The sequence below is a fragment of the Sarcophilus harrisii genome, chromosome 3 (assembly GCF_902635505.1).
Source record: "Sarcophilus harrisii chromosome 3, mSarHar1.11, whole genome shotgun sequence".
Lineage (NCBI taxonomy): Eukaryota > Metazoa > Chordata > Mammalia > Dasyuromorphia > Dasyuridae > Sarcophilus > Sarcophilus harrisii.
This window is the reverse complement of record NC_045428.1, coordinates 585,533,429-585,554,499: the sequence shown is the minus strand read 5'-3', so window position 1 is coordinate 585,554,499 and position 21,071 is coordinate 585,533,429. Positions and strand designations below refer to the sequence as shown.

The window sequence follows — 21,071 nt, the reverse complement described above, 5'->3', positions numbered from 1 at the left end:
ACAATGCTTGGCACATAGTAGGCGTTTTTCATATTGAAATTCATACACCCAGAGCTTAGCACAATGCTTGGCACATAGTAGGCGTTTAATACATGTTTATGGACTGAAGGACTCTTGGAGATGAAATTCATATTGAAATTCATACACCCAGAGCTTAGCACAATGCTTGGCACATAGTAGGTGTTTAATACATGTGTCCTCAGAGGTCACTTAGCCAAAGTGACCTGCTCCAACATGCAGTTTGTAAGTGACAGAGCTGGTATTTGATCTCCAACCCCAGAGCCTGCATTCTTTAGAGATTCTGAGATAAGATGAAGACTCTCTCCTGGGACCCGGGACATTCCGAGCCGGGAAGGGCCTGCAGCCATCGCTTTATGGATGAAGCTCAGGCAGGGACAGAATTGATTCAACCCCAACCCCACGTCCCACTCAGAGTCTAAAGCCCTGCGATCTGGGTCACCACATAGCTAGGGGCCCGGGACACTTTAGGACCCTACACTCCAGCCCCTCCCTCCAGTTCCCCCCTTCTCCCGCCCAGCGGATTCTGGTGTCCGGCCTTCGGTTGCTAGGTAGATTCAGCCCTCTGAGCTCCCGCAGCCCCATTGGTTGTAAGTGTTTATTTATTTATTTAATTATTAAAGCTTCTTATTTTCAAAACCTATGCATAGGTAATTTTCAACAGTCACCCAGGCAAGACCTGGTGTTCCATATTTTTTCCCTCTCTTTCCTCTCCCCTAGACGGCTAGAAATCCAATACAGGTGTTTAACTTTTGCGCTGGGAGGAGGCAGAGGACTAGCCGAACGCAGGTAGCCCGTCCGACCCTCCGATTGGCTCCGGGCCTGCGGCATCCCCCTGAGGATTGGCTCCAGGTGGCCGCCCGGATGGGCTCCCTTATTGGTCACCAGGTACTTTGCTCTCTCTCCTCCTACCGCTCACGCCGCCTGTCTATTGGCCGGCTGGCCCGAACTCGGCCAATCCCACATGCTCGGACTGTTGTAGCGGGGAGGGAAGGGTGGGGTTCAAGCCCCTGGGAGCCAACTTCGGTCCTCCCCTACTTCGGCCCCTCCCGCTTGGCGTGGCCGGAGCGCGCGCGTCCCCTGCGCCCCCATGCTTGTGGTCGCGCGCGCGGACCTGCCCCAGACCAACTTCTTCCAGGCTGGAGTATCTTCCGGGCAGTAAAGTTGGGGTTGGGGAAGCAGAGTTTTCGGGCATCGGGGGGATGCCTGGATTCTCTCTTCTTTGGCTCAGAGTGGGTCAGAGGGGCCAAGGAGGAGGGGCTACAGCCTCTGTAAAAGTGTGTCCTCCATTCCCCTCTAAGCCCCCCAGGATCTCCCCTCCCCCCATCCTAGTTGCTTCCTCCTGCCAGTCTCGTCCTCACTCCGGATGCCCCTCATCCCATGCCCAGCTTCCTAGCTTTATTCTCCCGGAAGGTTTCCCGTTTACCCAATGGATTATAAATCGCTTCTCTGCCTTGTTCCCTCCCTTCTCCCACTTGTCCCCCTGGATACCACTTGTCCAAGGTCTCTGAACGAATTCCAAATACCTCTGTTTCCTCACGTCTGTTCTTTCTCCCCAGTTTCATGGGACGCTCCCCTCCCCCAAGGGTCCCAAGCCCAGGGCCTCAGTTCATTCGTAAAATGAGAGACCTTCAGCTTTAAATCCAGATTCATGCCTTTATCACCAGGCTAGTTCTCCTAATACTCAGGGAACCTCTCCCCCTACCCCCATTTCCACTTCTAAAACATCCATCCTCAGGATGCCATCACCCCAGTGGCCAGTTTTGACCCGCACCGATTCCGGACCTTTAATCCCCTCTGTTGCCTCAATCTTTTATTCTGGAGGTCACCCTCCTGACCCCCCACCTGCTTTTACCACTGGAACCCCACACGCCCCATCCCTGTCTCAGGAACCCTCCTGTTCTAGTCTCCCTTTCTTGCACTTCCCCTGAGCCCCATTTCTCCCCATTCAGGTTCTTCAGCGAGAACTTTTGAGAGGGGAGTTCTTCCTCTTTGGGTCATTAAACTTCAGGATCAACATGGGTTTGTCACTAGCCGGGGTCTCCCCCGCTCCAGCGCGGTGTCTAATCCCTGCCCGGCCTCCTTCTCCCCGACACTCCGAGGAGAGTGGGGGGCAGAGGGGGAAGAAGGGAATAGCCTTAGCCAAAGGAAGCCCGCAGGTTCTGCCCCCGACCTGCCCCTCCCTCCTCCCGCTCCGGCCCCTCCCGCTCCCGCTCCTCCTCCTGTTCCTGCTCCTCCTCCTCCGGGAGACCAGCCTGCAGGTAGGATTCTGCTTCCTTCTTAGATCCTGGGTTAGAAGTGTGACCTGAGGGAAATTTACACACCGGCGATCCTGGGCGTCCTTAGGCTGGCGGTGATTCCGTCCCAGAGTCACAAAGTTCCGGGCTTGGCTATTTGGGAAGGGAGTCCCGGAAACTTCCCGAGGGGGCCTTTCACCGCCCTCCTTACCCTCCCCCTTCCCCCAGGTAGCTGCGGGCGCCCGGAGTCCTCGCCCAGACTGCGCCCGCTCCCGGGGGTTGCCCTCTCGGGGCAGCGCGTCCACCCTGGTGTTTCTGCTTGTGGTCGAGTGGGCCAGGCGCTGAAATGGGAAGAGCCCCGTGGACACGAAGCCGGGTTCCGAGCCCCGAGCTGGAGCCCTGAGCCCTGAAGCTTTTCGCCGGCTAGGCTCGGGAACCAGCCCCGCCGCTCCGCGCGCGCTCCGGACGCAGACTCTGCTGCTTGGGATTAGTGCCATGCCGAGCAGGATGGGGTCCAAGACCAACGTGGGCCCGGAGAGCATTCGCATTAAGGCGCACTACAACGGGTAAGCAAGCGGCGTTCTCTGCCCCCGCTCTCCAGCCAGCAGCCCCTCCGATCCTGGCCAAGCTGGCGTCTGTTTACCAGGCAGCCATGGAAAGTTTGTCCCCTCTCCCGGGTCTGTGCTTTGGCAACACACGGGGGAGGGGGGAAAGAGGGGGGCGCGGGGAAGGGGCGGGGGTGTAGCAGAGTGAGAGGGAAGCTGTTTTTTCAAAGTCTTTCTTTTGCGATCCCCACTGGGTCGACTTAATGAGCAGTAAGTAAACTGTAGCTATTACCGGAGTTGAACTTTTTCTTCTGCGTCCGAGTAACAAAATGTAACACACTGCGGTGACTCATTAACAAAGCATTCGGGGGCCTGCGCTCGGTGGAGGAATCTCTAGTAGGCAAGGCGGGGCCAAGAGTGGTTGGGCTTACCTGTGAAATGGGCCGATAATTTGTTAGCTGGTCGTTGTAGTCGGAGCCCTGTTACTTCCGCTGCGAAGACCGAGGAAGGGGCTTGGCAAATCTTACAGTTTGAACGGGGTGAGGGATTAATCCGTGGGAAGCTTTATAGTGTGTTAGCTTTGGAGCGGGCGAGTCCCAAATTCAAATCCCGACTAAGCATCCTGAGACCAAGTCATTAGATCTCTCGAATCTCCAGGAAGCTTTTAAATTGCCAAGAAGGGGCGATTCGACACTGGTGATTTCGGAGGTTCCTCCCCCCCCCACCCCTTTTGCCCTAATCAAGACCCAGGTGCCTCTCTGTGCCCATTTAATAAGTGTGCCAATGGAGGCCCCATTCTCCAGTTTGATTTTGGAATGATTTTCTTTTTTGGTGTGTCTAGATCTGTAGTCTTTGTCTTCCTCCCTGCCTCTGTCTCTCTCTCCTCATCTACAATTCAGCTCTCTCCTATGGACACATAGACCTTCCGAAACCTGCCTCTAACAGGACCTGACCCCCTGTATACCTTGGTACACTCTACCAGGTTTACTTTTGGAGTTAGGGTTAGCCTAGGTAGCATGGTTGCCAGTAGAGTACTCTTTTGGAAGCTTCTTTAGGTCATTGAAATTCAGGGGCATGGATCAGGAGGGAGACTGAGGATCTGGCCCTAATTCTGGCTTGGCCATTGCATTGGATGATCTTGGGCCTCAGTTTGGTTCCTCAAACTCAGTTCCTTCCTTTGTAAACTGATGAAGCTAGACGAGATGACCCTAAGGGTCTATAATTTATGATACTCTGGAAATTTGGCACTATCACATGGTCTATATATTACCTAAGACCCTGTTGATGGTCATGCAGTCATCAGATCCCTTCCCTTTTCTGTGTCCTGGATCCTTCGGGTCATTCTGGTAAAGTCCATCACCCCTCTTCAGAAACATATCTTTTAAATGCATAAAATCCAGAGGATCCCAGAAGAAACTAATTAGACTGAAAAGTTATCAAACTTAAAAAACGTCTAAGTTCATGGCCCCTAGCTTAAGGGTGCCTGCTCTCTTCAGCCTGCTCACTTGCATCTCTAGGCCTTTGATTCAGGCTCCAGAGTCTTGCCATTGGCTGGTTAGTGCTTTAGTTTACTGGAAAGAATTTTCCTGTTTTTGTACTTTAATCTGCAAAGAGGTTTAAAAAAAAACAAACAAACTTTTTTTTTAAACTTTTACTGCAAGGAAATTGTATGCAGGCTTGTAGTCTTCCAATGAGTTAGATTTCTCTTTCTAGCCTGACAGGGATTACCTATTTTAGCCAAAGAATTTAACCCTTTGGTTGAACCCCTCTTACCATCCTGAAGCAGGATCTTTGACTCCGTGGAAGGAGAGAATTTTTTTTTTTAAGTCTTTTATTCTCAGTCACTTTTTCATTTTTGAAGTTGATTCAAGTTCTCATTTCCTCCTCCAAATCCAGGAAACCAGTCGGAGAAAAGTAGCAATCTTTTGGAAAGAGCACCTCAACCGAGGCAGTTAAAAGTGTGAAAATCATATTCATATTTTTTTGTTTGTTAAAATCTGAGCTTGGTATTTGACCTGGAAGAAGACAGCTGAAAGCTTATCGTCCTCTTAAGAAAAGGGCACAGGTCATGAAGGACTCACATTTTGATCATTTCATTCTGCTTAAGAGATATTCTGGTGTGATTGCTAAAATTAGACTTTGCCAAGACTTCAGAAGAATTTTTTTAAGACTCAGAAATTGTTTGGGAAATGCAAAATAATTTCCCGTTCTTAGAAAAAATTCTTTTTGTTGAATATAATTCTTTGTCATTGAATAATTCTTTTTCCATCCAAAAGAGAAATCTTTGAGGATGAATTCCTGTGTTTAGACTCTATTTTATAAAATGCTGTCTCCTAGCATCCCATATACCTTTTAGCATCAGTGGCTTCCTTCAAGGCTTAGTGCCCCCTTGAAATTACCTGCTCCTTATTTTTGGTGGAAGGTCCACTTGTAGAATTAACATGGCGTGACAGGCATGAGGTCCTGAGTTCAAGTCTCCTTCTCATACCAGCTATATGACCCTGAGCAAGTCATTTAGCTTCTTATGTTTCAGAGATGGTGTTTATTTATATTCCCTAAATTAAGGAAATTGAAGAACTGGTAATGACAAAACAAGAAAGTATATGTATGTGTTAGCTGCCCCCATAGATCAACTTCATGAACCTGCAATAGCGGTAGTGTTTCGAACCTAGCACTTAGTAGGACCATAATCATTGATGTGCTGGAGGCAGCTTGAACCTTTGAGGTTTTACATGCAGGAAATCAGCAAAGCTACAAATTAGGACTCGGATTTATTGTTTCATTGATTGTTCAGACTAAAGAAAGTCTTGGAGAAAACGTTCATCATAGTAATGATGATAATGGCTAACATTTATACAGTGCTAAATGCCTTTACAATTATTAACTCATTTGATCGTTGAAACTACTCTGAGGTACATGCTATTATTATCCAGATTTCACAATTGAAGTGACTGAGGCAAACACTTTATGAGCCTTTCCCTGTGGTCATAAACCAAATAAGTGCCTGAGGCACATTAAAATTCTTATAGATAAGTCTTTTTGATTCCAAATCCCAGTTTCTATCCCCTTTATTTATATTTTCCTGGCCCAAAGATTTTGAACTTGTTTATCATTTCCTTTCCCAGTTTATTTACAGATGAGGAAACTGAGGCACACAGGGTAAAGTGACTTGCCCATATTCACACAACTAGTAAATGTTCCAGGCTGGATTTAAACTCAGGAAGGGGAGTCTTGATCCCAAGTCCAGAACTCTATCCTCTGCCCCACCTAGCAGTCCAGACACAACATATGAAAGTAAATACATGATGCATATATACAAAGTCAGTCTCTGCCCTCAAGGAGCTCCTATTCTAATGGAGGAGACAACCTGTCAACAACTCTAAAAACAAAGACAAATTGGAGCAGAAGGAAGTCACTAAAATTAAAGGGTATTGGGAAAGATTTCCTGGAGAAGATGGGATCTAAGCTGGGACTGAAGAAATCCAGGTAGGGGTGAAAAGCAAGAGCATTTCAGATATGGGGGATGGGCTGGTTAAAATGCTTTGGAGTCCAGTGTGAGGAACAGCCTGGAGACAGGTGTATTTGGTTGGGTGTAAGGTATAAAAAGACTGGGAAGGAAAAGGGGGAAGGGAAAAAGGATATCACGGGCTTTAATGCCAAACAGCTTTTTATATTTGATTCTGTCAATAAGAAAACACAGACGTTTATGGGGTGACATAGATCTGAGGTTTAGAAAGATCACTTTGACAGCTGACCACAGGTGGGGTAACCTTGGAGGGGGAGACCCTGGAAGGTAAGACTTTCTATACATCAGGACTTCTTCAATGTTTTTCCATTTGTGACCTCTTTTTTGCCTGAGAAATTTTATAACACCTGGGTATATAGGTATATAAATCAAACATTTCCTGATAATCATAAAGACATTTATTTTAAAATTATTGGTATATATATGATTTTATCATGTATTAAAGACAAAGCAAATTTGCATGCTAGTGAGATGGAGATACTTCTTTATTTTTTCATAAAGAATTAAATCTTGGCAGGCTATTTGCTCCCTTTTACTATTGCCAAATTTTTCACGACTCCCACATATGATCCAATCCACAGTTGAAGTTTTGTTATAGATTGTAGTCCTTGAGTGATTAGACACAGCATTGTTTTTAATGATTACAAAAAAAATTCCCTTTATGGAGGTTGACAGGGTGGGGTTTTCTGGGTCCTTGCATACATAGCAGTGAAGATAAATGCCCTTCTCATATGAGATAAAGCGGTTAGATAGATAGAATGCGTGGAGACAATTCTGCAGGGCTGTTAATTATTCAGGTAGCTCCTAAATAATTTGTATGCCAGCTGCAATTAGAGCTCGTTTGAAAAATCATGTGATTCAATTCATCCTCCCTTTATCCAGCACCTACTTGAAGCTTAGCACTGTGCTGGGTGCCGGAACGTATGTTGTATGTTGTATCTGCCTTTGGGGACTGGGATTCTCTATGTGGGTGTGAGGGATTTCTCAATGCACAGATAAGCTTGCCCCATGTTCCCTTCTCTAGCCTTCCTCCTATAGCCAGCTAGACACACACACACACACACACACACACACACACACAGAGAGTTTAGGCTTTAGTTGTATATTAGCTCACACTGTTTTCTCTTTGAAATATGCTAGATTTTATTTTTGAGGCTGAGAAATGGCTTTAAGACATCTAAATAAGAACTGATTCAATCTCTTGGGTCATAGAGAGCTGGAATGAATCTCATGGAAATCATCCAGTCTGATGAGCATGTTTTACAGATGAGGAAACTGAGGCTGTGGGAAGGAAAGTGAGTGAGTGCCCAAGATCACACAACATAATGGGACAGAACCATTAAGCTCTCAGTACTTCAGGGCAACCATCTAAAACCAGAAACTCTAGTGGTCACATCCAATGGCTTTCTCTGATCTTCACCCTTTGATGCTATGGAATATTCTTGATATTTTTTTCTGTGTAGGATTTCTTCCCTTTCCTGCCCCTTTCCCTCCTTTTTCTCCCTTTTCCTCCAAACTCCACCTGGCCTCTCCTTAGAACCTCCCTGATCATTATTTGTCTTCTTTGATAGCTCTTCATCTAGGTTATGCTAACTAACCTTTGGGGGAGGGCTCTCTCTGTGCTCTCTTCCTTTTCCTTCAGTACTCCATTTAATAATAATCATCTACAAAGGCTTTGCCTCTCTCTGAATTTCTGCTAGCAGAGTTCTGGTGCTTTTCACTGAGTTCCCAGATCTGTACTTTGATGGGAGAGAACTTTTTGATAAGAAGAGAAGTTTTGAGTCCCTCTCTCATTAGAGGCAAAGGTGCTGGCCCCTAGGGGTCCTCAAACTTTTTAAATAGAGGGCCAGTTCACTGTCCCTCAGACTGTTGGAGGGCCTGTAAAAACAAAAACTTTGTTTTGTGGACCTTTAAATAAAGAAACTTCATAGCCCTGGGTGGGGGAGATAAACGTCCTGGGCTGCCGCATCTGGCCTGCAGGCCGTAGTTTGAGGACCCCTGTGCTTCAGGTAACCCCAGCTGTCCTTCCTTCCCTTCTCCTGTAAATACTAAACCTGGATGTTCTCAGAGAGGGTGAGAGACTCCCCAGTGGCTGAAATGAGATGCTAAACAACCTTTGTCAAAAGTATAAAAATGTCATAAACCTTGCACCAAATCTCCTGCCTGCCTGCCTTTGCTCAGGCTGCCCCTCATGGCTCCCTTATCACCTTCCTAGCTTTGTTCAAGGCGATTCAGTGATTTATACATAGTAGAGAAGCACATTGATGGAGTAGGGGGGCCTGAGTTCAGATTCTATTTGTTTTTTCATGTGCCAAAGGCTGAGACTAGGTGACCTTACAACTTTAACCTTCTGGTCTTGGCAAAAGGAGTGATTCAGCGGCTCAAGCGTGACATTTGATTTTCCAGCTTTTGACAAATCCTCCTTGCCTGGAATGTTCTCACTCCTCACCTCTCCTCCTGGTTTCTCTGGCTTCCTTAAAGTCCTAATTAAAATCCTTTCTGCAGGAAGTCTTTCACTGTTTCCCTTAATGTGACTGCCTTCCCTCTGAGATGATATCCAGTTTATCCAGTTTAGCTTTTGTTTATCTTGTTCATGTGACGAGATGGCACAGTAGATGTTGGCATATAGTAGAGTTGAAGGATTTGGCGTCAGGAAGACCATAATTTTAATCCTAGTTGAAAACCTGGGCAAGTAATCTTTTCTGAGCCTTGGTTTCCTCATCTGTAAAATGAGAGCAATAATAGCACCTACCTCATAGGATTGTGGGGATCAGATGAGTGAAAATATGTGAAATACTTTGCAAACTTTAAGGTGCTCTCTACATGAGATTGCTATATTATTGGGTTTTTTTTTTTTTTTTTAAATTTTTATTTGGTTGTTTGTATGTTATCTCCCCCATTAACTCCTTGAGAAGAAGGATCATTTTTTGCCTTTCATGGTGCTTAGCACAGTGCCTGGCAGGCACATAGACCTTGACTTGACTTGAGGTGTCTTGTTAAGGTCCACACCTAAATGTGAAGCCCAGAAAGCCTGTAAAGGATTAAAGGAGACTGTACCATTAAGGGGCAGATCGAAAGGTCCCACAACTGTGAATCATAACACATTTGAAGGAATTGTAAATCAGCCTTTACTGACGAAGATGTTTGTGAATTGGGAATGAAATAAATCTGAGGTAAGAGGGAAGAGGAGGGAGGTCAGAGAACACTGGCTCTTAATCTCCTTGTATTGTTATCATCCTCTTACATGAAGGGATTTATTCTGCTGGTCAGAATTAGATTCCCAGCAGCCACTAGCAGGTTGCTCCTGTAACATCTTGTGGCTCTGATGTCCAGTCCTATCCTTCCACAATGGTCAGTGATTTTGCTTTCATCCAATTATTATTTTGTTTATACTTAGAATGAGATCACAGGTCTAGACCTAGGGAGGATCTCAGGGGCCATACATTTTTTTAGGCCAGAGAGATGAAGTGTTTCAAATCCCTCCAGAGTCAGAGATGAAAATTGAATCTATGTCTTCTGAGTTCAAATCCAGCACTCTTTCAAGCTGGCCTGAAGAATGTTTATTTATTGATACGATTTAATTGATATTTTTTGTTTCTTTCACATCTCCAGAAATTTTTCCAGTATCCCTCATTCTTCTCCCATCTAAAGAACAAAGAATATTTTTAAAGAAAATAAGGAAAGAGACCAAAAAATAAGCAAAACAATAAATATGTGAAAAAAAATCTGACAATATGTTCAAGGTCCACATTTATGGTACAGCCAATTTATTCTACATAGAGTTTGTTTATACATAGTTGTTTACATCCTTTGGGTCCCAAAGTTAGTTAGCCCAGTGGCTTGCCTCATGGTAGATACATAATAAATGTTGAATCACAACTTGCTCCATCAACCTCCCAGTTCTTTGAAAGAGTTGGGTGGGAATGTCTTCTCATGTCTTTAGGGCAAACATGCTTGTTTTTTGTAATTTCGCAACATCTACTTTGATTTTTTAAATTGTGCTTGTTCTTTCTGTTGTTCTGACACTTCTAATCAATGTGGATATTGTTTTCTTGGCTTTGTACTAGTTCACATAAGTCCTTTGTTTTGCTGTATTCATTGTTGCTGACAAGACAGTATATTCTTTTGGATATTTATTATATTTAATTCCATTTATTCCAATAGAATTCCATTCAGCTGAATAATTTTTTAAAAATAATAGTTTTTTATTTTCAAAATATATGCAAAGATAGTTTTCGATATTCGCCCTTGGAAAACCTTATGTTCCAAATTTTTTCTCTCCCTCCAACTGAATTTTATAAGGAAAACATTCTAATTTCAGAAATCTAAAGGGCAGGAACCCAGAGGCAAATTGCTTCCTTCTGGATCTTGGTTCCCCCACGTGTAGGTTAGATGAGAGCTGGGATATCCTTTAGCTTTAATATTCTGTGAAGCAGTTGGGAGTAGTCAGGATGACAAATGCCCAGCTAGGTTGGATGGCATCCAATTTTAATAATTTAACCTAAACTGCTTAATCCCTTTGGCCCCTGAATTAAACCCAGATTTTAATATACATTGTTTTATGAATTATGTTGGGAGAGAAAAATCAGAACAAAACAGAAAAACCATGGAAAAAACATAAAAAAAAAAAACCAGAAAAAAGAAGTGAACATAGCTTGTGTTGGTTTACATTCAATCTCCATAGTTCTTTTTTTGGTTGCAAATGCCATTTTCTGTCCAAAATTTATTGGTTTTGCTTTGGATCACTAAACCACTGAGAAGAACCAAGTCTTTTACAGTTGATCATTGCACGTTCTTGCTGTTATTATGTACAATGTTTTCTTGGTTCTGCTTGTTTTGCTCAGCATCAGTTCATGTAAATCTTTCCTGGCCTTTCCTATAATCAGCTTGTTCATAATTTTTTGTAGAACAACAATATTCCATTACCTAAATGTACCATAACTTATTCAGCCATTCCCCAATTGATGGGCAGCCATTCTTTTTCCAGTCTAAGTCCAGATTTTAAGACTACTTCAAAAGAGCTTTTCTAACTCTTCTCCCTCCAGGGAAGTAACTTTTTGGGCTGGGAAGCATCATAAATTAATCAAATACTAAAGCCTTTCCCTTCATTTCTTGGGGATTTTAAAGGAGGAAGTTTCAGGGGCATTCCCAGACATCCCATTCTACTGTCTAGGTTAGGAAGAAGTTGACTCATGTGAGATCAGATTATCCTAATTACTAGTTTCAGTAACCACTCCCATTCTTACCCTGGGGAATATCAGGAACTATAATTGTCAAGTGAATATCAAATAATATTTCTGCTTTCATCAATCAATCAAGCATTTATTAAGTTTGTGTTTTATGTTTGAGGATTGTTGTACAGGTGAGTAAAATGACTGGTTTGTAATTGAACAAGAACACTGGGATATAAACTCGTCTTCCACAGACTCAATAATTCCCTTAGAAGATAGACAATGAAGATGAGATATTTGCTGTGAGGTATTTTACATTTTCTTCTATTTTTTCAGTCATTTGACTTTATTCAGATATTTCTTGTTACCTCCTGGAATCGATCATTGGTTTCTATTTGGTCCATTCCCATTTTTGAGGAGATTTTTGCTTGGACGGGTTTTATAGCACTTGTACAAAGTTGCTCATTCCCTTTCCAGTTCTTTTTTCCCCCATAGCTTTCATTCCTTTCCCCACATTTTCCTCTAGTGCTCTCATTTCATCTATAAAATCATTTTAAAATTCTTTAAAAAATAAACCTTTCTTAATCTCAACCAGGAATTCTAGTTAAGTTTGTCCCCAAGCTTTGTTTTTCTCTTAGGCATTGCTTGTCATTTTCTTCTATGTTTATGTCAGTATCTTGACTAAAATAATAGCTTTTTATGGTAAGGGCTTTTTGTTTTGTTTTGTTTTGCTTATTCTTTCAGCCTCCTTCCTGACTTCAGACTTGATGTAAGGGTTGGGCTCTGTCACACTTCTGGAGGGAAAGTGTTGACTGGTCTGGGGTATAGACTATTGTGTTATTTTAGTATCTCAGGGGAAGCTCAGGCTGGGGAGGGAAAAGTTTTCAGTACTCCCACAGTGATCTGATCCAGGGCAAAATCTGGTTGTTGCTCTCTCTCAGTCTGAGTTCTGCAAGTTCTTGACTAGCAGCAGGCCTGTGAACTTTTTTGCCTTAATTTAAGTTTCATTTGGGTTACTGCTAAACCCAGCCTCTGTCAGTTGGCTAAAAAGCTCTGCTAGTTCACTTGGGAGAGGATTTCATTTCCTTTAGATCTGAGATTCCTGTCTTAATTATTCTGAAGACTTCACACTGTTCTAGTTGGTGCTGAAGAGGGAGTTGAACTCTTTATCTCTTAAACTCCCAAGTCCAGTGCTCTCTCCACTGGTGTCACCTTTCTTTCTCCAGGAAATCTCATATCTTCAGCCTCAGTTTCCTCATCAGTAAAATGGGAATAATAATAGTGCTTACCTCACAGGGGATCTGTAACATTTTGCATTCTGCAAATTTTAAAGTGTTTTATATAGATGCTAGCTATGCTGCCTGTTCCTATTCCCTCTTCCTGTGGGTTTCATATTTTGAAAGCTTTTTATTCCATTTACTTTGGAGAAGATTCACATTTGGCATGGGTGCACCTGTCAGAAGCATTGTTTTTAATTGGGATGTGTTATTCTTTTTTTAATAATAGCTTTTTATTTTCAAAATATATGTAAAGATCATTTTTAACATTCACCTTTGCAAAACCTTGTGTTCCAATTTTTTCTCCCTCCCACTAGACAGCAAGCAACCCAATAAATGTTAAACATGTGCAATTCTATACATATTTCCACATTTATCATGCTGCACAAGAAAAAGTGGATCAAAAAGGAAAAAAAATGAGAAAGAAAAAAACAAACAGTGGATGTGTTATTGTTCTTGGTGGTGGTTGTTTTGTCACTGACTCATGGGTACTTTGGGTAAATTATTCTAGGGGCTTCTGTTATCTCACTTTGAATGACAAAAGTACTTGTTCCTTGAACCTTTTATAAAATTTTTGCATGTAAACAAGGTTTTTGGGTTATAAGGAATGGGGGAAAAAAGATTGAAGAGAGGTCTTCCATGCTTAAAGCCTTCTTTCCCATTCTTGCTACCGCAGATACCCATGGTTCAATGGAAGCTCTTTTAGGTGGGGTGGGAATTACAAATGGCTTTAGTAGGATGGGGAGTCTGGCTTGACCTTAGTTGTACAATAGCCTGGTAAAGAAGATACCGGGGGCCAGAGTAACCCAGGAATCCCAGCTCTAATCTAGAGAATCAAGGGATTAGTAAAGCTAGTAAATTATCAAGTTAGGGAGACTGTTTCAGGGGACAGTGGATACAAGTTGGGACTTAAAGATAGGAAGATCTGATCCCAGCTTCAGCTACTTCTGAGCTATATGACCCAGGACAAGTCACTTAACCCTATTTGCCTCAGTTTACTCATCTGTAAAATGTATTGGAGAAGGAAATGGCAAACCTCCAGTATCTTTGCCAAGAAACCCCAAATGGGGTCTTGAGAAGTTGGGCACAGCATTTTGGACTGTACCACCATCACTACCACCACCAGCATGTGGTAAGCCCACAGCTACTTTCTACCCTGTGCACTAGTAGTTTTTTCCCTCCACCACTGAGGGCACTACCATTTTTTTACGGCACCCATGTTCCAAGCTTCTGAGTCACTCCTGGCTCTTTGTCACTCCCACATTGAATCAGTTGCCAAATTTGGCTCTACAACATTTCTCAAATACTCTTTGCTCTCACCCTGGCCACCACCCTGGCTCATAACCTCATCCCCTTTCATCTGAACTCTTGGACCATGGTCTCCTACCTGGCCTCCCTGTGTCCAGCCTCACCTCTCTCCATATAACTGCTCCTTCTCTTTATTTTTCTTTTATGCCTTTAATTTTGATGGGTATCTTTGGTTTTCTCAGCATATATCTCTTGTTTTCTCAACCCCAATGACTGCCCATTGTTGGGCATTTAAAACCCTGCCCCACACTTCAGCCCCTTTTTTTAAAAAGTCTTATTTCTCATGCTTTTCCCTCAGGCATTTGATTTTTCTAAGCAAAATGGCCTCCTTGCTGGTTCCCATACTGGACTTTGTATCTCCAAACTTTGTCAAGGCTTTTCCCCCATGCTTCATCTCGACTTAGAATCTGTAGCTCTGGGGAGCAGATAGATGGCAGAGCAGATAGAGCACCAGCCTTGAAAGTCAAAGTTCAAAGTTCAAATCTGTCCTCAAATGCTTACTGCTTCCTAGCTGAGTGACCCTGGGCAAGTCACTTAACCCCAATTGCCTCAGCAAATAAGAAAAAAAAAAGAATCTGTAGCTCCCTTCCCATTCAAGTACCACCCTGCAAGAAAAGCTTGATTTCCATCTCCCGCCCTGCTTAGCTTGCCTCTCCCTTGATTTCTATTTACTTTAAATAGACTTTGCTTATCTCTTTACAGGTTAGATCCACCCAATAAATCTGCTCCTTCACTGACAGTTGCCTTTTGTTTTGGCATCTCCATGGCCTAACTCACTGAGCAAATGCTCATTGTCTCCTTTCCCATAGTAGGGCAGCCTTGACCTCAGGCTTCAGAAGGGAAATAGATGGGCCAAGATTTGGGATGAGGGCGGGGCTAATTTAGGGGGATAGATTAGGGAGGTGGGGGTGCAATAAGAGAATTCTGGGACTGTTTGAATTGGGGGCTAGAAATAAAAAGTATCCAGTCCTTAGTCTAGAGTGAAAAGCAGAAAGAAGGGATGTTCTTAAAAGTGCCCTTTGCTCCTTCTTGGTTCTTTCTCTAAGACCGGAGTTGTCATTTCACTGGCTTTAAGAGTGCTGTCTTTTCTATCTTCCTAACAGCTTTTGTACCTGCTCCTTCTCTCCTTGAACACTGCCGCCATCTTGGTACAGGCTCTGTTTACTTCATACTTGGATAATTGCAGTAGTTGCTGATGGGTCTGCCTGCCCCATCTCTCCTCAACCCAGGGCCTCTTCCACTCAGTTGTCAAAGTGATCTTCCCAATGCCTCAGTCTGGCAGTCAACTAAAATCAGCTGAAATCCCATCAGACAGTTTGCAAACATACATTAGTGGAAGACCTGGAGTTCAATTCCGTACTCAGACACTTACTAGTGGTGTGATGCTGGGCAAGTTACTCTGTCTACCTCAGTTTCCTTAACTGTAAAGTGGGGATACTGATAGCATCTACCTCCCAGGATTGTTGTGAAGATCAAGTGAGATAAGATTTGGGAAGTGCTTAGCACAGTATTTCACACATAGTTGGTACTATATAATTGCTAGCTTTTGTTATTATGAAACAAGGTATATACTTAATAAATGAAAGACAATCTCATTGGGAGATAGAAGGTCTTGTCTGAGCAATGGCTAGGAGGGCAGCGTTTCTTGATGGGAGAGCACCTGGTAAGGTATAAGAATGATGTGTTTGAGGTAGCAATTCCTAGTTCCAGATTTTGGAGTTCAGCAGCAAGTGTTGGGATTCGGTTATGGGAAGAATTCACAATGGCTATTCTCTTTGGCAAAAGGTAATTTAGGGGACTAGGTTGCAGACAAAATGAAGGGATATAATAGACACCGGGGATGGGAAATATGAAGTAGTGTTGGAAGAACATAACAATTAACAGCGGAAAGGACGAGTTCCCTAGTGGAACTCACAATTAACCAGGAGAAAGGGAATAATACCCCATGAGGTTGGAGTGTGCTCTTAACTGGCAGGCTAAATCCACAGAGGAGTTTAGCACCCTAAAAGTGTTAGTTATTAGGAGAAAGCCACCATGAGGCAATGGGGAAGGGGGAAGAAAAAGAATCTAAGAGGCAGAGTGCTGTGGCACATGGATCAAAAGGGATTCAGCAAAGATGGCATGGGCCGTGGACTAATTAATAAGGGAATTTAACCTCAGGAGTTGGCCTTACCTTGGATTTCTGTCTGGACATAGAAAGGACCACGACTTCCACAGAGGTTGGGACTATAAGGTCAAGCTGACCCTCATCAGTGCCTTTCTCTGCTTGCCTCAGGGAGCAATTTTATCTGTATTTCAGGCTCTCTACCAACCCCACCTAGTTAGTCAAGACCTCATCATTAAGACTAGAAAGGTAGAGAAAGTGCACAGGTTGTGAAGGGCCTTCAATGCTAAACAATTTTATATTTGATCCTGAAGATAATAGGGGTAGCCACTCCAGTTGGAGGAAAGGGAAAGAAAGGGAGGGGATGTGATATGGCAGACTTGAGTTTTAGGAACTTTACTTTGATAGCTGAATGGAGGGAGGATAGATGTCAGACCTGAGAGCAAGTGGAGCAAGCAGTGGGATGAGGTTTAAGCCTGTGATATCTTAAGTATATAGAGTAGGGGGGTTGCTTTTATACTGCTCGCTAGCTGAGAATATTTTTCACATTTTCAAATAAAGATAGATCAAGTTATATTGTACTGCTCCTGGGCAGTACTAAATTAGGCAGCAGCTAGATTTGGCCCGAAGCCCTTAGTTTCTGGTTGGAGGAACTAGGAATGAGGAAGCTTCCTCTTCCCCTGCTCTGCAATTTATATAGTCTCAGGGAGTTGCCTGACTGGCCCAAGAATTTGTGATTTTTTTTCCCCCCCAGGATCATAAACTATTATTATTTCAGAGTTTGAATCAATTTTTCTAGCTCTCAAGTTGACTCTTTAACCACTGTTTAACACCTCTGTAGGTAGTAGGTGCTTAATGGTTATGGAATTGGAAAGAGCTTGGGGCTTGGCTTCTTCCTGAAGGGCTCCATTTCTGGCAGTTCTTGCCCTAAAAGAAAAGTGGCCTTCTGGGGAAAGAGGAGGGCAGGAGAACTGCAGAATGCCTATTGAGCATATTTTCATGGTGCTCTGAGAGAGAAAGGGTTAGACTGTAGGGAAGAAGTATAAGAGCCACTAGAAAGTCTTACAGTTCTGTAGATCCAGCTCTGTGCTTACATTTCAAGCATTAGGTTTTCCAACAATGAAAAATTGCATTAAAATTTTCTTTTTTGGCCTTCCCTTTATACCAGAGAAGAAATCTGAATTTTTTTTCTTTTCTTTTAGGAACTTTATTGTACCTTATAGTAAAACTTGGCTTAAATATTTGGTCATGGAGTCTATGTTGTCTGTGGCTTCCATAAAACTCCCCCCAAATTGCCACTTAATTTTCTTTTTACTTAATAGTATTTTATTTTTCGAATTACATTGAAGACAGTTTTCAACATTTATTTTTGTAAGATTTTGAGTTCCAATTTCTCTAAGACAACAATCTGATACAGATTATAGATATACAATCATTTTAAACATATTTCCATATTTTTGTTGGGAAAGAAAACAAAAGGGAAAAACCAAGAAGAAAAAAAACAAAGCGAAAATAGTATTTTTCAATCTCCATAGTTCTTTTTCTGGATGCATATGCCATTTCCCATCCCAAGCTCATTGGAATTTTGTTGAATAACTGCATTGGTGAGAAGACCTAAGTCTTGTTATTATTGATCATCACATAATTTTGCTGTTATTGTTTAAGAGACAAATACTAAGAGCTCTGCGGACTAGATGATGAAGCCCGGACAAGATTTATATTCATTATCTTGCAAAAAGGGGTATCCAAAAAAAGGTACATCTTCAGAGTGTCAAAGCATAACTTTGTATATCCTGTCCTGACATACAATTTTCCTCTGATTCTCCATTGCCTGGTACTACAGAGGTTACAATTATCTCAGCACCTAATTCTCCTACATGAGTGTGAATCCCCATTCCTGATTGCTTTTCCCATTGGCCTTTATTTAGTCATAGTTTCTGGTAATCAGTTTCATGTTCTCTGTTACACAGATGGTTTTTTCCCCTTTATTAAAGCTTTTTATTTTTCAAAACAAATGCGTGGACAATCCTTCAATATAAGCCCTTGCAAAACCTTGTGTTTCAGTCCCTCCTCCCCTCTCCCCCACCTTCCTCCATGCCCTCTCCTAGATGGCAAGTAGTCCAATATATGTTAAACATGGTAGAAATATATGTTAAATCCAATGTATGTGTACATCTTTATAAGATGTATTTTACTGCACAAGAAAAATCAAATCAAACCAGAAACAAAAAAAGAGAAGCAAAATAAAATGCAAGCAAACAACAACAAAAAGAGTGAAAATGCTATGTTGTGATCTACATTCAGTTCCCACAGTCCTCTCTCTAGGTGTAGATGGCTCTCCATCACAAGATCATTGGAACTGGTCTGAATCATCTCATTGTTGAAGAGAACCACTTCCGTTGGAATTAATCATCATATAGTTTTGTTGTTGAAATATACAATGATCTTTTTCTGCTCATTTCACTTAGCATCAGTTCATGTAAGTCTTTCCAGGCTTATTCAACTTATTGAATAACTTATTCAACCATTCTCTGATAGGCATCCACCCAATTTCCAATTCCTTGCTACCATAAAAAGAGATGATATAAACATTTTTGTCCATGTGGGTGCTTTTCCTTCCTTTATGATCTCTTTGGGATATAGACCTAGTATCCACTTAATTTTTTATGTGGACTCAAGATATAGCAAGAGAAAGTTGTGAGGTAGAAGTGATAACTATATAGATACAAACATACATACATATATGTGACTTGAATAGCACTCTTGTCAACTGTAAATGGCAGATGTGAACAGACTAATAATAATAGCTAACATTTATATAAGCTTACTGTATATTAGGTATTGTGCTAAGGCCTTTTCAGTTTTATCAAATGATCTTTTAGTAGGAGGTGATAACATGGTTCTTCCTTGTATTTTTGGGGTTATTGTGCTAGGCGATGGCCTAGCTTAGATCTGACTGACTTAGATCACTCAGTGCTTAGATTTTCATTTCTTTTTTAAGGTCTCTGGACTTTCCAACATCCTATAACTTTAAAGTCTTGAAGTTGAGATATATGTTAGTATACACATGAACAGGTGAGATTTCTCTTCATCAGAGCAGTCAAGTAGACCTCTGACCTTTGCCTAAAGACTTCTAAGCAACTGATAATCTGAGGCAGCTCACTCTCCTTTTGGAGGGCCCTCACTGTTAAAAGAACCTCAGATATTTCCTGGCTGAGTCAGTTTCCCTGTTTGCCTCAGTTTTAAATGAGTTAGAAAAGAAAATGGTAAAACTCTAGTATCTCTACCAAGAAAACACCAAATGGGATCAGGACAGGTTGGACATGACAGAACAAAGTCATCACTGTTAGATGTGATTTGACATAGGGTTGACCTGGGTCAGGAGAATTTGTATTCTAGTCCTCTCTCTCACATATATATTGATTGGTTGGGTACCTGGAATACTTTTCCTCCTCTGTGTCCCCTGACCTCTCTGGCTTCCTTTGAATTTGAATTAAAATCTCACCTTCTGCCAGAAGCTTCTTTCCCCACCAGCTTTTAATTCTAGTGCCTTTCCCCTGTTAATTATCTCCTGCTTATCCTGAATGTAGCCTGCTTTGAATATACTTGTTTGCATTTAATCTTTCCCCAATTAAATGGTAAGCTACTTCAAGGGAGGGACTGCCCTTTGCCTCTATATTTGTAGAATGTAGGTGGTGCTTAATAAATCTTGATTGACATAGGCTAGTTACTCTACCCCCATGGCTGTTAAAACTTTTAAAGAAGGGATTTTTCCTTCCCTTACTTTGATGGAATTGGTCGGTTGGTTTGTTGTTCTTCACTCTCAGAAAGGATTAAAATAACACCACTATATTAGAGCGGAGTTACTGTGGCTGATCAGACCAATAGGAGCTCAGGATGCTCTGTCACAGGTTGGGCACAGATAGTTACTAGGAACATTTAGGGTGGGTTCTCTTTGTGCATCTCTCATTTCTTCATTAGTTCAATTCTGCTTTGCTCATAAACACAGCACCTTCTCTGATGGAATTATGCATCTAAATAAAGACACAAAACCTCTTTGTCTATTTTGGTACTTTCTTGCCTGTTCTCTCCAAATTTACCTCCAGTATTTCCAAGTATTCCAGTATTATGTTTGCTAGGTGGAACGATTACCAAGTTCAAATCTGGCCTCAGACTCTTACTAATTATGTGACTGTGTACAAGTCACTTATCTGTTTGCCTCAGTTTCCTCATGTATAAAATGAGTCGGAGAGGGAAATATCAAACCACTTAAATATCTCTGCCAGGAAAAGCCCCCAGATGAAGTTACAGAGTTGAACATGACCTAAATGGCTGAACAACAAAAGGCATAGAATAAAAGTTTGTTCCTATCCCTTTTCCTTCTGTGGACCTGGTATTAGGAATAAGTACAAAGAATGAAACTGTCCCTGCCCTCAAGTACTTCATATAAATACAACAAACATAAATACTGTGTGAATAAAGATGAATACATATAAAATTGTTAAATCTGAGGTAATTTGGAAGGGACTATAGGGGAATAAGGAAATAGTTGTGTAGAAAATGGTGCAGAAAGGAAAAGAGATTATGAGGTGAAGAAGTAAGAAGAGGGTATTCTAGACATAGAGGGAGAACCAATTCAAAGGCACGGAGGTGGGAGATGAGTGTTACATGTGAGCAACAGATAAAAGACGAGCTTGGCTAGATCAGTGGTCTAAAGGGTAGTAATCTAGGTTGGAATGAGGGGCTTTGAAATAAAAGAGTTTCTATTTGGTCCTCAGAACACTAAGGAGCTGCTGGGATTTGTCTAGTGGACTAGTCAGATCAATACTTTGGAAAATCCCTTTAGCTCCTAACCTGAAATTTTGCTTTTACTTTGTACGTTTCC

The 21,071-nt window shown here is 42.2% G+C and overlaps 1 protein-coding gene across 2 annotated transcripts in view; it reads left to right on the top strand.

The window, feature by feature from the left end:
• Positions 1 to 2,230: 2,230 nt before the first annotated feature.
• Positions 2,231 to 21,071, top strand: part of PRKCZ (protein kinase C zeta) — a 218,872-nt gene continuing 200,031 nt past the window's right edge. The window contains exons 1-2 of one of the 2 annotated variants that reach the window (XM_031963008.1): positions 2,231 to 2,279; positions 2,484 to 2,821. In XM_031963008.1, the coding sequence (XP_031818868.1) occupies positions 2,751 to 2,821 (71 nt within the window). In that variant the 5' untranslated portion in view covers positions 2,231 to 2,279; positions 2,484 to 2,750. Of the gene's footprint in view, positions 2,822 to 21,071 lie in introns of both variants that reach the window. The other variant, XM_031963007.1, reaches the window with a different exon arrangement.